This window comes from Cebidichthys violaceus, unplaced genomic scaffold (genome assembly GCF_023349555.1).
Source record: "Cebidichthys violaceus isolate CVI_PGR_0920_01 unplaced genomic scaffold, fCebVio1.0.p SCAF_35, whole genome shotgun sequence".
Lineage (NCBI taxonomy): Eukaryota > Metazoa > Chordata > Actinopteri > Perciformes > Stichaeidae > Cebidichthys > Cebidichthys violaceus.
In genome coordinates, this window is record NW_027176539.1 from 2,715,698 (window position 1) to 2,731,444 (window position 15,747).

General features: G+C 47.2%; 2 protein-coding genes across 6 annotated transcripts in view; both read left to right on the top strand.

Annotated features, from left to right (window-relative positions):
* Positions 1-72: 72 nt before the first annotated feature.
* On the top strand, positions 73-11,961 carry LOC137883704 (electromotor neuron-associated protein 1-like). Its single transcript, XM_068725279.1, has 7 exons — positions 73-205; positions 2,554-2,655; positions 5,922-6,004; positions 6,276-6,416; positions 6,597-9,561; positions 9,909-10,132; positions 10,220-11,961. The coding sequence occupies exons 1-7, from the start codon at positions 73-75 to the stop codon at positions 10,373-10,375; spliced, it is 3,804 nt and encodes a 1,267-aa protein (XP_068581380.1). The 3' UTR covers positions 10,376-11,961.
* Positions 11,962-12,647: 686 nt separating this feature from the next.
* The window catches only part of palm1a (paralemmin 1a), a 12,273-nt gene continuing 9,173 nt past the window's right edge, over positions 12,648-15,747 (top strand). For all 5 annotated transcript variants that reach the window (XM_068725511.1, XM_068725513.1, XM_068725512.1 and 2 more), the window contains exons 1-2: positions 12,648-12,713; positions 14,802-14,841. In XM_068725511.1, the coding sequence (XP_068581612.1) occupies positions 12,673-12,713; positions 14,802-14,841 (81 nt within the window). In that variant the 5' untranslated portion in view covers positions 12,648-12,672. The remainder of the gene's footprint in view (positions 12,714-14,801; positions 14,842-15,747) is intronic.

Genomic DNA, 15,747 nt, shown 5'->3' on the forward strand with positions numbered 1-15,747 from the left:
TCCCGCCTCTTGTGTACCAGCGGGGTGGGGCTTATGTTTGGGTGACGTCATTAGTGGACGGTCCAAACCATGATGGCGGCAGCAGCAGCAGCAGCAGCAGCAGTGGAGCGGGGCGGCGGTTCCGGTTCTTCTCCCGGTTACTCGGTGCTCGTGGTGGTCGGCTCTCTGCGGCCCGCCGGTCTACTGGAGCGGCAGATAGACTCCGGTGAGTTCTGGTAAAGTTACCCGGTACCGGAGACGTTAACGTGAACACAGGGCCGGAAGTCAATGAGGCCCTTCACAATAAAATAACTCAGGTCTAACTTTGTTAACCCTATATAAAGTGGCTCCCTGTTCGGGTTTTCTCCAGGTTTCACTCCACACCGTGAACTAAACCTACGTGCACTTTGTTGTCTCTTTTCGGTCACATTCAAACCGGTAAAAACAAAACCTTGAACCATTTATCGAGATTTAAAAGACGAGTTTAGCTTAGCATGCTAACCAAGTAGCATGCTAACGCAGCTGGCTGCTGTTCTTTAGTTTAAAGTCGGACCGTCTTCATTCAGAGGAACTTTTATAATATTTATTAGTCTATTAAAACACGATGTTACACGAGGACACATTGTATTATATATTACTATCCTGTATTATAATATGTTTGTTTTAATAAGCTGTTATAACTTTAGGTTGAGTAGATGTTTAACATCCGGATGTTTGAGGCTTAATTTACAGAAACGCGCGAGTCCATTTTATTCCTTTGAAATACAATTTGTATTTTCCTTTTTTTAAATCGTAATCACTTAATAATAATAATAATAATAATAATAATAATAATAATAGTATTATTGTCAGAAGTTGCAGCATTGTTCCAATTCTGAGGCGTTTATTTTGGAAATCTCCTTTCACCGGATGTTTAGTATGTTGTCCAGCTTAACTGTTAAAAGTAGGTTAACGGTCCAAACACAGAGACACTTTCATAAACCTTTGATTTGATCCGCTTCACATTAATTTACTCATAAAACTGATCCACTGATAATCAATAAGTCACCAGTTTTTAAATGAAGCTGATTCACACGGAGGAGTTCATCTAGTGCAGCTGACCAGTAGAACCCAGTAGAACCATCACTCTGGTCTAGTTTAACTGATGATCACGAATCAATAATCACAACTATTGATCAGCAGAACAAACTAGAAGACCTCAGTAGATGTGAATAGAACACCTGTTTACCATTAGTCGTGTGTTCTACACGTGTTCTACAGTCGGGCTATAGTCGGGCTTCAGTCAGGCTTCAGTCAGGCTATAGTTGGGCTTCAGTCAGGCTTCAGTCGGGCTTCAGTTGGGCTATAGTCAGGCTATAGTCAGGCTATAGTCAGGCTTCAGTCGGGCTATAGTCAGGCTTCAGTCAGGCTATAGTCGGGCTTCAGTCAGGCTATAGTCGGGCTTCAGTTCAGCTATAGTCGGGCTTTGTTCAGGCTATAGTCGGGCTTCAGTTGGGCTGTAGTCGGGCTATAGTCGGGCTTCAGTTCGGTTATAGTCGGGCTTTGTTCAGGCTATAGTCGGGCTTCAGTTTGGCTATAGTCGGGCTTCAGTTTGGCTATAGTTGGGCTTCAGTTGGGCTATAGTCGGGCTTCAGTTTGGCTATAGTCGGGCTTCAGTTGGGCTATAGTCGGGCTTCAGTTGGGCTATAGTCAGGCTTTGTTCAGGCTATAGTCGGGCTATAGTCGGGCTTCAGTTGGGCTATAGTCAGGCTTTGTTCAGGCTATAGTCGGGCTATAGTCGGGCTATAGTCAGGCTTCAGTCGGGCTATAGTCGGGCTATAGTCAGGCTATAGTTGGGCTATAGTCAGGCTATAGTCGGGCTATAGTCAGGCTTCAGTCAGGCTATAGTCGGGCTTCAGTCAGACTATAGTCGGGCTTCAGTCAGGCTATAGTCGGGCTTCAGTTCAGCTATAGTCGGGCTTTGTTCAGGCTATAGTCGGGCTTCAGTTGGGCTGTAGTCGGGCTTCAGTTGGGCTATAGTCGGGCTTCAGTTCGGTTATAGTCGGGCTTTGTTCAGGCTATAGTCGGGCTTCAGTCGGGCTATAGTCGGGCTTTGTTCAGGCTATAGTCAGGCTAAAGTCAGGCTTTAGTGGTTTGTGTTGATGTTCAGCTGGTCTTCTTCCTGCTGGTGTAATGTTCTGCGTGACACACAAAGAGGAAGTGGTGTTACTAAATATCTTCTGCTTCCTGTTTGCTGAGGAAGGAGGAAATGGTTTATCTGACAGAGGAAGGAGGAACCACAGAGGGACTAACTCTTCAGACCATGTAGACCAGTTCAAACAGTCTGCTGCTGGTTGAACATGATGAATAATGCAGCCTGGAGACATCCCATAATACTGTGACAGGTTGTGTTGATTCTTACTCAAACAGAAGTCAGTGAACACAACACACAAGATGCATTCAGGGCCTGACGAGACATTTAGGTTATGAATGATACGTGTTGGTGTGTACTTATACCCGTGTATGTGTGTACTTCAGGTGTGTGTACTGATACCTGTTGGTGTGTACTTATACCCGTGTATGTGTGTACTTCAGGTGTGCGCTGCTGGCCTGTAAACTTGGACGTCTCTGTTCTGGACCAGCAGCTGAAGCTCTTCGTGTCGAGACACTCGGCCTTCCTGTCGCAGGACGTCCCAGGTGAGGAGGAGCTCACCTGTTGTGTGTCTGAAGGACTCTTTAAGACCTGAGTACCTGATTCAGTAGATATTCAAGTTCATCACCAAAACTACATTTTACAGATTACATGTGAACACATCATGATAACGTTATAATTCACCTTCAGCCAGTACTGATGTTCACTGAGCAGAGCCTGAAGGCATCATAATGTAACTGAAGTGAACCTTCGTTGGTTAGCCGTTAGCGGTGCTGCTAACGTTACTAGCTCTCCTCTGATCGGTTGTTTACAATGCTTACAATGCAAGTTCTTTATTAATAAATGGAAAGCAAAGTGATATTTGACTCCTCCCCTTTTCTTTGCTGATCCGATCCGTGGCTCAAGAACTGTGAGTTTGATCCGTTGCGGCCCGAATAGAAACACACTTCACTGACTATTGGAGAACGATCGTCAGTGAAACTTTATTTACACTTTGATGGTTAACGTTAAACTGAGCCCCCCCCCCCCCCATGGTCGAGTGTATTACATTACATTACAGTCATTTAGCAGACGCTTTTATCCAAAGCGACTTACAATAAGTGCATCAACATTGGTAATCAAAAGAACTACTATTCACCAGAAGTCATAAGTACATTTCCTTTTCCAAACAAGCATCTAAGAGCATGAAGCAGAGCATAACTCAGAGCCAAAGTACAGAAACAAGAGAAACAGTTAGTGCTCTAAGTAGTACAAATACACTAAGTGCAACAAGCTAGTATGAAAACAATAAGCGCTAAGTGGAAGGCTCAGGGTAGCACTTCCTGAAGAGGTGGGTTTTCAGCCTGCGCCGAAAGATGGGCAGCGACTCCGCTGTCCTGACGTCAGTGGGAAGTTCATTCCACCACTGTGGGGCCAGGACAGAAAACAGCCGTGACCGGGTCGATCGGCCGCCAGGACCTCTGAGCGACGGGGCGACCAATCGCCCCGAGGCAGCAGAGCGAAGTGGTCGGGCGGGGGTGTAAGGCTTGACCGTGGCCTGGAGATAGGAAGGAGCTGTTCCTTTCACTGCCCTGTATTCTAGCACCAGAGTCTTAAACTGGATGCGAGCTCTTACAGGGAGCCAGTGTAGAGAACGGAGAAAGGAAGTTGTGTGGGAGAACTTGGGGCGATTGAACACCAGGCGAGCTGCAGCTTTCTGGACAAGCTCCAGAGGTCTGATGGCCGACGCCGGGGCTCCGGCGAGTAGAGAGTTGCAGTAGTCCAGGCGGGAGATGACAAGAGCCTGGATGAGAACCTGCGCCATCTCGTCAGTCAGGAAGGGACGAATCCTCCTGATGTTGTAGAGCAGGAATCTGCAGGAGCGTGTGACGGATGAAATGTTTGCCGAGAATGACAGTTGGTCATCCAGGGTCACACCCAGGTTCCTCGCAGTCCGAGTTGGTGTCACCACGGTATCATCAATGGTGATGGACAGGTCCCGGTGCGGGCAACCCTTCCCCGGGAGGAACAGTAGCTCAGTTTTGTCTAGGTTGAGCTTGAGGTGGTGTGTCGTCATCCACTTCGAGATGTCAGCCAAACACGCAGCGATGCGCGTCTCCACTTGGGTGTCACCGGGGGGAAATGACAAGACCAGCTGGGTGTCATCGGCATAACAATGGTAGGAGAAGTCATGCGAGCGAATAACAGAACCAAGAGATGTTGTGTAGAGCGAGAAGAGAAGGGGGCCCAGGACTGACCCTTGCGGAACCCCCATAGTCAGCATGCGTGGTTCCGACACGGCCCCCCTCCAGGTCACCTGGTAGGATCGACCCGTCAGGTAGGATGCAAACAGGGAGAGTGCAGAGCCTGAGACGCCCATCCCCTCGAGGGATGAGAGGAGGATTTGATGGTTCACAGTGTCAAACGCCGCAGACAAGTCCAGGAGAATCAGGACAGAGGAGAGAGAGTTAGCTCTCGCGGCGTGAAGCGACTCTGTCACCGCAAGGAGGGCCGTCTCTGTCGAGTGACCCACTTTGAACCCGGACTGGTGGGGGTCCAAAAGGCTGTTTTGGTGGAGATAGGAAGACAGTTGGTTAAAGACAGCACGTTCAAGTGTTTTGGATAGAAAGGGTAGAAGAGAAACCGGTCTGAAGTTCTTGACATCAGAGGGGTCAAGTGATGGTTTCTTCAGAAGGGGGGTGACTCTGGCGGTCTTGAAGGCCGTGGGAAAGCATCGTGAAACAAGAGATGTGTTGATGAGGTGGGTGAGGAAAGGAAGGAGTTCAGTCGCAATAGACTGAAGAAGAGGGGAAGGGATCGGGTCAAGGGAGCACGTGGTGGGGCGATTAGACGTAACAAGGTTGAGGACCTCGTTAGGGGAGAGAGGAGCCAGATAGGGTAAGATGGGGCGTGGAGATGGGAGGGAGAGCTGTGGGGGCAGGATTGGACAGGGAGAGAGGGGCTGAGAGAAGGAGGATCTGATATCGTTTACCTTCTTGTCAAAGAAGTTGGCAAAATCATCAGGGAGAATGGAGGAAGTAGGAGGAGGGGGTGGGGGTTGGAGGAGTGAAGTGAAAGTTTCAAAGAGTTTTTTTAGGATTGGAAGCAGAGGTTAGGATTTTAGAGCGGAAGAACACAGCTTTAGCAGTAGATAGAGAGGAGGAGAAAGTGGAAAGAAGAGCTTGGAAGTTAAGAAGGTCCTCCGGGAGTTTGCCTTTATTATAGGCATTATAGGTATTGTTATAGTACATGTATCCTATTACTCTACATGTACTTTGCTTCACTGTACTGCAGTATTAGTTTAAGTACTTCTCTATCATGGGTACAGTGTGTGTTTAACCTAGTTTACTTTTTATTTTGATCTTTTCTTACCGTCCGACCGCCACAACACTTCACTGAGACATTGTGTGTGTGTGTGTGTGTGTGTGTGTGTGTGTGTGTGTGTGTGTGTGTGTGTGTGTGTGTGTGTGTGAGAAACGCATAAACACAGTCAGCTGAGACTCTGCTGAACAGCCTGCAGACCACAGAGTCCTGAACCATAGAGGACTCAATGGAACACGAGATCATGAACCTCATAAAGAGCCTCTAGTGTGACGAATAACATTCATGCCGGAAGGATCCTGGTCCTCTGCTCAGACGAGGACCTGGTCCTCTGCTCAGAGAAGACCCAGAGGTCTGGGTGGTCTGGGGGGGTTCAGTAAAGAAGCTGTTCTGTAGAGGATGTTCAGGTTTTATTTCAAGATGTTAGTTTGTGTTGATTGTTGATCGCAATGTTAGCTGCTAACCTAGCTGCTAACATACTGTGACCTGACGTTTGCTGTTCGTCCTGCAGGACAGAGGACTCTGCAGCACCGCGGAGACGTTCTGGACACTCAGGTTGTTGTGAATCCGGCTCACGACTTCGTCTGCTCAGAGGTGAATAAAAGTGTCTCATTAAACCCTGAACAGTGAGTCTGGTTCATCATGTGTGGACCTGATCCAGATCATCTCTGTTCAGGGATCCACATTAACATTAACCCGAGTCAGGAGAAGAGTCAGTGGGATGATGTTCAGTAAACAAACCGTACAATAGTGAATCAGCAGGAGGAGAGCTAGTTAACGTTAGCTGTTAGCACAGTCCTGCTTGGCTAAATACAAAAGTGTGTGTGTGTGTGTGTGTGTGTGTGTGTGTGTGTGTGTGTTTCAGGTGCGGCGGCTCGTCTGTGATCCGTCTCATCACAAACTTCTGGTTCTGGCCGGTCAGTGTTTGGAAGAGTCCGGAGACATCGTGTTCCAGAGAGGCTGCTTCTCTCTGAGAGACCTGATCCACGTCTTTGAGGAGGAGGAGGTGTGTGTGTGTGTGTGTGTGTGTGTGTGTGTGTGTGTGTGTGTGTGTGTGTGTGTGTGTGTGTGTGTGTGTGTGTGTGTGTGTGTGTGTGTGTGTGTGTGTGTGTGTGTGTGTGTGTGATGTAGACTAGAAAGGCTCCTTTTATTAACGTCCGTCCTGATCGTCTGTCTCTGTTTGAAGGTTGGACAGATGTTGAGTTCTACAGACCCGGTGATGAAGGCCCGCCTCACCCTCAGCTGTCCAGATGTTGGTCTTTGGAAGAACTCTGAGTTAGAGAAACACAACCTACAGGACTACATCCAGATCCAGATCAACCCTCCCCCCGTCCTCCCGGAGATGGAGGGTCTGCAGGAGTTCACGGAGTACCTGTCCGAGTCTCTGGAGCCCGAGTCCCTCTTCGACCTCCTGGAGCCCCCGAGCACCGTGGGCTTCCTGAAGCTCTCTCGGCCGTGCTGCTACATCTTCCCCGGAGGGAGGGGGGACTCGGCCTTCTTTGCCGTTAACGGTTTTAACGTCCTGGTGAACGGCGGCTCGGATATCCGCTCCTGCTTCTGGAAACTGGTTCGGCACCTGGACAGAATCGACTCGGTGCTCCTGACTCACGTCGGCGTGGACAATCTCCCCGGGCTGAACAGTCTGCTGCTGAGGAAGGTAGCGGAGCAGGAGGAAGAGTCTGCTGGATCTCAGACTGAGGAGGACTGGGTGAAAAACCTCATCTCCCCTGAGATCGGGGTGGTGTTCCTCAATGTTCCCCACAGGTTGAAGTCCTTACAGGGAGATCCAGGAGAGCTGCGGAGTTGTGACCAGGTGGCGCTCACTCTGCAGAATTTACAAAGACTTTCCATCAAACCTGAACCTCTCAGCCGGTCTAACGGACCCAGTATAGAACCAGTTATCTTGTTTCAAAAGATGGGAGTGGGCCGTCTGGAGCTGTACCCACTGAATCCAGTCACTGGGAGTAAAAACCTCGAAGCTTTAATGCAGTTTTGGCCAAATATCGGATCCGATGTGAAGGGCTCAGATCTTCCTCTACCGTGCCTTGTTTCCATCTGTGCTTTGCTGGTCTGGCATCCTTCCAGTCCTCAGGAGAGAATCGTCCGTGTCCTCTTCCCAGGCTGCACGCCGCAGACCAAAATTCTGGAAGGACTTGAAAAACTCAAACATCTGGATTTCCTCAAACATCCGGTTGTGTGTTTGAAGGACCTAGAAACATCCAAACCTGAGAAACAACCAAAACGAGCAGAGAGTCGGGAAAGCCTTAAGTCCCAGTCTAAGGACTTCAGACCCAGTAGTGCCTCGCAGAAAGAGAAGCTCGCACGAGTGGATGTCAGAAAACAGGAGGTGAAAACGATGCCAAAGGCAGCAGGTGACACCACATCTAAAGAAAAGAAAGAAGGGGAGGAAAAGCCCAAACTCAAGGACCCAGATGCTAAATCAAAGCCACCGAAACCGACCGAAAAGCTTGTTCCAAAGAAAGATGTGTCAAAAGAAGAGAAAAAGGAAGTGAAAAAGAAGGACGAGAAGGTCACCGCCGCTGTCGTCAAGAAAGAAGAGAGTGGAGAGAAAAAGAAAGAAACTGTAAGTACAAAAGCAAAGAAAGACATCAAACCTGAACCAAAAAAAGACAGACAGAAGGATGTGAGGACAGAGGAGAAGAAAACCACCAGACCGGTTAGAGAAGTAAAGAAAGCAACAAGTGGAGCTTCAAGTACAGAAGTAAAGAAAGCTTTTGGAAAGAGTGGGAGTCTAAAAAAGGAAGGGACTCTTCCAAAGAAAGACGCTTCGTCTTCAGGGACAAAAGGTAAACCAGGTTCAAAGGAGCAGGAGAACCAGAAGGAGGCGGATCGCTCCAAGGTGTCCACACCTGAGGACATGACGGCTGACTTTGAAAGACTTCGATTGGAGGACAACAATGGGAACAACTCAAATGGGAACCAGACCTCGACAGTAGAGAGTCCAGAGACGTTTCGCTGTGTGGAGATGGACCAGGTCTCCAATGCAAACTCTGCCTCTCACTTTGCAGGACGTACGGCTTCCCTTCGGTTCCTTGAAGAAGATGTTCTGGGTTTAGGTGACGACGGCGTCCTCGGGACGAGAGGATCCGGTCTGGGCTTTGAGGACAACAGGACCTCCGACCTGAGCTCCCTGAGGGAAGGTCTGGAAACCTCCACGTCGTCTCAGAATAGACAGTCGTGTCTTTTGACGCTCAGTCCTTTCAAAGACATTATGCCGGACTCCTCCACCACCGAGACCTCCATGCCAGCTGAGGTGGGCTCTCCTCACTCTACAGAAGTTGATGAATCTCTGTCGGTTTCTTTGGAGCAAGCGCTGCCATCCAAAGGCCCCGTGGGAGACGGCGTCTGCTCTAACGGACATGTTGGAGACACAGGGATGGCCTTACCTCCGGGATCAAACCTTAATGGGCTCAGTGGATCAGAGGATCACATCCACGGGATGTCAGACCTCATCTCAGACGTTCCACATGACGTTCCACATGACGTCGATCTCTGCTTAGTGTCGCCTTGTGAGTTCCAGCACCCCAAGACTCCAGACAACCATCAGCAGCATGTGAGCCCGGGCCTCGGCACCGACTCCCCCGACCTCTCTGACAACAACAACCACTCACAGGATCAAAGCAGCAGCGACTGCCCTTCGGTCTACAGCCAAGAAACTCCTCCCACATCGGTTAGCGACTCCGTCCCGACCGCCACGGACTCTGACATGCCCCCCTGTACAGAGGAATGTCCGTCCATCACCGCAGAGATGGACTCTGATGAAGATTCCAGTAGCCTTTTTCCGCCCAGTCATCCACAAGATCATCCCAGTCCTCACTACTCCCACAGGGGAGGGCATGACCCCCCACCGGCCCCGGTCAAAGATTTACCCCCATTACCCCCCCAGCCTGGAGCCTGCATGGCCGACTCAGAGGCCAGCAAGAACCTGAAGAGTTCAGCTGTCAAAACCAAGAAACCCACCGCGAAGACGCAGAAGGCCACCTCCGGAAGCACCGCGGCCCAGACCGGGAAGTCCAAGGCCGGCAGCCCGATGGGGTCCCTGAAGATGACCTCCAGCCTCGACACGAAGCCGTCGTCCAGAAACTCACTTGGAGGCTCCAGAGTTGGTCCTGTGAGACCTTCATCCTCAGGTAGGCAAGCCCAGTCCTGAAAACGCATGTTTTTGGCACTTTTGAGTATCTTTTATATAATAATACTGAAGGTCTCCTTTAAGGCCCATGAGTTCTGTTCATAACCCTCCAGGCTTTTAAAGCTGCACCGTCAGCCAAACAAAGTCTTTTGACTCTTAAATGAGATCTTTGTTCTTCGTCTCATTCATCACTCCTCAGTTTCTCATTCTTGTCATGTGACAGTAGAACAGCATCACTGTTAAACAACCTTTTCCTGCTCCTGGCATCCTGATACACAAAGATTATTTAGGTTTTAGGTCTTTGTGTGGTTGATCAGTTTTAATCTCATTCTTCTGACTTCCTCCCAGCTTCCAAAGCTGCAGGTTCTCCAGGTTCCTCAGGTTCTGTGGTCTACGTGGACCTGGCCTACCTGCCGTCTGGCTGTTCCTCTCCGACCGTGGACCTGGACCTGTTCAGACGGCTTCGCTCCTCGTATTACATCATCAGCGGAGACGATCCGGTGAAGGAGGTGGCGATGAGGAGCATCCTGGACGCCCTGCTGGAGGGGAAGAGTAGCTGGCCGGAGGTCCAGGTCCGTGAAAACACACGGTGACATTTGTTTGCTTCACTTCCTCATGACCTGTTCTCTGATTGGTCCGTTTCCCTGACGTGTCCTCAGGTGACTCTGATCCCAACGTTTGATTCGCTGGCGATGCACGAGTGGTACCAGGAGACCCACGAGCGGCAGAAGGAGCTGTCGATCACCGTGCTGGGCAGCAACAGCACCGTGGCCATGCAGGAGGAGACCTTCCCCGCCTGCAAGGTGGAGTTCTGAGCCGGAGGCCCCGCCCACCCGAGGCCCCGCCCACCTGACCGGTGGAGACGGGGAGTAGACTTTGCTTGTTGCCATAGTTACATACCAACAGACCGACGAAAGGTTTCCTTCGGGTTCTGTCGGCTGAAGCTCCGCCCCCTTTGGTTGAGTCATTACTGAGCATGCTCAGTCACTCGCTCGATGAAACAGGAAGTCGAGAGTCTGTAAACAAAAGAAACGGTTTCCTTTACATTTCCTGCACCTGTGTGACATCACTTCCTGTCACTTCCTCTCTGCTGGATCAGGGCCTTCGGCTCGCCTGCTAACTAGCATTAGCACTTTAGCACGAGTCCGGATATTAACGCATTGTTTGATTAGATTTCAGTTTGATTCTTTAGTAAACAGTGTCTGCTAACAAATCAAACTTTTATTAAAAACTCAGATCTTTATTGATAAAGCACAAATATAAACAGTACAGCGTTAGCCGTTAGCTGTTAGCCGTTAGCTGTTAGCTCAGCGTTCAGCTTCAACTTTAGTTTCACTTTTGTTTTTGAGTCCAACAGAAACACAAATGAATAATTATCTCATTAATATTTGGTAATGAGATCTTTATCAATACATTTGTGCTCATTTCTTCATATAACTCAATGTGTTAATCTTTATCTTCTAATTATATTTATCTCTTAATTCTGAGAACTTTTAACTCGTCTGCATCAGCTTTGTGTCTTTATCTTCATGAATAGATTATAATCTGGTTATTTTGAGGTCCACTTTGAGTGTTTCCTGTTTCTTTGTTAGAAGTTCTGATCCAGCAGAGTTTTAATGTCTCTCATATTTGGACCATGTGTTGTCTTTTAACAGATCTCAGATCAGATGTTGGTCGTGAAGAAGACACTTCGTTCTGTGCTGTAAATACTACATCTCCCATGAGCCTCAGCTGTTCTGTCACATTAACTTAACTTAATTTATCTCAATTGATCCAAAATGTAAAAGTGAATCGATTCGATTGTCAGAATTTATCCAACGAGTTAATCTGCCCGGCAACAGTGTGGAACTCTCTGATTGGATGCTTCCTACAGCAGTGCATTCTGGGACTTGTAGTACTTTTCCAGATGATTTAAAGCAGCTGCTTGAATCTAAATCTGTTCACAAATGTTTGTTTTCTACTTTAGATAAAATCCGTCCTTTAACTTTCAACCACACGTTTCACTCTTTAACTTATTTATTTATTTTAAATTCTAAACGTTGGTTCAGCTTCATTTGTAGTTTCACTTTAAACCGTCTGAAGTGTGAACAGATCAACAAATCAAGTCAAAGATCAAAGTCGTCATTTAGAGGAATAATAGTTTAATCCTCAGAATAGCTTCGTTAAAGATGTTTTAAGTTATTTTCTTTTAGTCGTTTCGTCACAACTTCTCTCATAATGATCGGTTTACATCATGTCATACTTTTAATATTTACACTTTTCTTTCTCTAAATAACGACTAACTTTTCATCAGATTTGTTTTCTTCATTTTCTCTGAAAAGATTAAAGAGTTAAAGATGTGATTCATCTAGAGACACACACACACACACACACACACACACACACACACACACACACACACACATACACATATACATATATATATATATATATATATATATATATATATATATATATATATATATATATATATATACATACACACACACACACACACACACACACAGGTAATTTGTGTAGTGAAACACTAATTTTAATGATTCTTTCAAAATAAAAGTTCCCCTTTAACTGAGTGTCTGCAGTGTGTTTTATTGTGAAAAGACAACATGTGATCATCGGTGTCATGTATTGATTGATGTCTCTGTGGGGGCGTCGCCCTCTGCTGGACTCTCAGCACAGGTTGACTCTGATGAACTGATCACTTCATCTGTTTTAAAGATCAACACGTTTAAAGAGTTTATTCTGATATTTAATAAGTTATTAAATTAATTTGATCAGCTTTAATGAACCCTGATCAATGACGTCATCACGACTGACCACGGTGACTCTCTGTCTGTCTGTCTGTCTCTGTCTCTCTGTCTGTCTGTCTCTCTCTGTCTGTGTCTCTGTCTCTCTCTCCTCTCTGTGTCTCTGTCTGTCTCTGTCTCTCTCTCTGTCGGTCTGTCTGTCTCTCTGTCTGTCTGTCCGTCTGTCTCTCTCTCTGTCTGTCTGTCTGTCTCTTTCTCCTCTCTGTGTCTCTGTCTGTGTCTCTCTCTCTCTCTCTCTGCCCCCCCCCCCCCCCCCCCCCCCCCCCCGATGGGCGGGTCTCTTTCTTCTCTCGGATGCAGATCAGATGGTTCGGCTGCAGCGGACTGATCCACAGTCAGACATGGAGTGAGTACACTTTTATTTCTTCTTCTTCTTCTTCTTCTTCTTCTTCTTCTTCTTCTTGTGTTTAATTGTCTGTATGTTTGTGACGTGAAGTGTGAGTTCCATGTGCGCGTGCGGTGTCTCGTGTGTCGTCACTGCGGCATCAGTCCGTCAGACCGCTGAGTCAGGATCTTTATCACAGGGAACCTGCAGCGCGGCGGAGAGAAACCTGCACCAGATTCCACCCGAAAACCTCGTGAAATAAACGGATCGATGCAGAGGAAAGGGTTAAATGATGCGTTTACGGTCTGCGCTCTACTTTTCTCAGCGGAAGCACACCGGACCGCCCATCGGCGAGCAGCACGAGCCTCTCTAATTACATATTGATCCGAACATAAGAACCTGATTTATGATCAATAGCGGCTGTCAAGCTGGACCGGTTCGGGAACGATGACTTCCGGTCGTGTTTTTCAAAATAAGGGCTTCGCTAGGGTAAACTATTTGTATAGTTCAAACAGATCAAAGTGCTACAATCATTCTGCAATAATAACTCTAAAGTAAAACGTCACTCTGATATATTTATTTCACTGATCGATCAGCTGATAATTATCATGACTCATCAGACTGAGGAGGTGCTGATCTCTGATGTCATGGAGAACCAGAACCAGTTCACCATAAATACTGTTGAACATTGAAGGAGTGAATTAACTAATGTCAGAATATTAAAACCTCTTCCCAGTGGATCCAGTACAAATATCAGACACTGTAGTTGAACTGGTTCCCAGTGGATCCAGTACAAATATCAGACCCTGTAGGTGAACTGGTTCCCATTGGACCCGGTACAAATATCAGACCCTGTAGGTGAACTGGTTCCCAGTGGACCCAGTACTAGTATCAGACCCTGTAGGTGAACTGGTTCCCGGTGGACCCGGTACAAATATCAGACCCTGTAGGTGAACTGGTTCCCAGTGGACCCGGTACAAATATCAGACCCTGTAGGTGAACTGGTTCCCAGTGGACCCAGTACTAGTATCAGACCCTGTAGTTGAACTGGTTCCCAGTGAACCCGGTACAAATATCAGACCCTGTAGGTGAACTGGTTCCTGGTGGACCCGGTACTAGTATCAGACCCTGTAGGTGAACTGTTTCCCGGTGGACCCGGTACTAGTGTCAGACCCTGTAGGTGAACTGGTTCCCAGTGGACCCGGTACTAGTATCAGACCCTGTAGGTGAACTGGTTCCCGGTGGACCCGGTACTAGTATCAGACCCTGCAGTTGTTCCTCTGCTGCTCAGATTCTCTGTTGTGCAGTCCCGTCTCCATGGAGACAGCTTTGTTCATAAACTGTGGAGCTCAGCAGAGTTCAACAACAACAACAACGCTCTTATTTTGTAGTTCTGTTCTCATCTCGTCTGTTTTTATTCGTTTAACATGTTCAACAAAGTTGCATATTTTAATTCACTGAATTCATGACACATGTTGAGTACATGTTGTGTACATATATGTGTATATATACATATATATGTTTTGATATAGGTATATATAATTATCTGAAGCAGAAACAAGAATCTTGCAGAAGTTGTTTGCTTGTTGCTGGTTGCTGGTTGCTGGCGGACTCTGCCATGTTCTCTGTCAAACTAAGAGAGAGTTCTAGTAGCATTAAGCTAACAGCTAGCGGCTAACTCTGTCTGTCTCTGTCTCTCTGTCTGTCTCTCTCTCTGCCTCTGTCTGTCTGTCTCTGTCTGTCTCTCTCTCTGTCTCTGTCTGTCTGTCTCTGTCTCTCTGTCTCTGTCTGTCTCTCTCTGTCTTTCTCTCTCTGTCTCTCTCTGTCTGTCTGTCTCTGTCTGTTTGTCTTTCTCTCTCTCTGTCTCTGTCTCTCTCTCTCTCTCTCTCTCTTTCTCTCTGTCTGTCTCTGTCTCTGTCTCTCTCTGTCTCTCTTTCTCTCTCTCTGTCTCTGTCTCTGTCTCTGTCTGTCTCTCTCTGTCTCTCTCTCTCTCTCTCTGCTTCTCTCTCTGTCTCTCTGTCTCTGTCTGTCTGTCTGTGTCTCTCTCTCTCTGTCTGTCTCTCTGTCTGTCTCTCTCTCTCTGTCTGTCTCTCTGTGTCTCTCTCTCAGGGTCAGTGAGGCTCAGCAGGATCGACAGCAGCTCCTCGCAGTGAGTGTAATTTACATACTGTCAGTGAACACACCATCTCAAACCACCTCACACACACACACACACATAATAACCTCTGACTGCAGCAGATATCTAAACCTGCAGACCCCCCCTTGTGAGTTTAGTCTGCATCTGAGCTCTTTGACTAATGCACTTATTGATCCACACACACACACACACACACACACACACACACACACACACTTCCTGCTATGACTCAAGCTTAGCTTATACTCACCATAGTGAATAATCAGATCTCTAAATGTCAGTTTATTGATAAAATCACTTTTTAATGATTAGAGTTCAAACAAAGAAGATTGTTTCTTTAGAAACAGGAAGTCTTAAATAGTTTACAGGATGTTCAACCTTTGTTTCTTTATAACACATTTAATACTTGTTTCTGTAGTATAAAGGTAATAAAGTAGTTCATTAATATGAGAGATGAGTTCACAGATCTCCTCTTTGTGTAGTTTATGTTCTATCGGTTACACTCGTGGTCTTTTTATTCTTCACACTTCATCACGCTGAGGCTAAAGCACGAGTTTAAACAAGCTTCAGACTATAGTATTACATTACATTACAGTCATTTAACAGACGCTTTTATCCAAAGCGACTTACAATTCAGTATCTATCTACTGTAGACGCAGCTACGGGAGACATTTTGGGGTTCAGTGTCTTGCTCAAGGACACATTGACATGAGACTAGTAGAGCAGGAGCCGGGGATCGAACCACTGACCCTCTGATTGAAAGGCGGCCCTGCTCTCCACTTAGCCACGGTCACCCACCGTATTAGTACATTAGTACTGTAGTAGTGTTACCACTGTAGTACTATGGGTACTGTAAAAGTATCAGTACTGTATTAGTAGTGGTACTGTAGCAGTATTAGTACAGTAGTAGCAGAATTA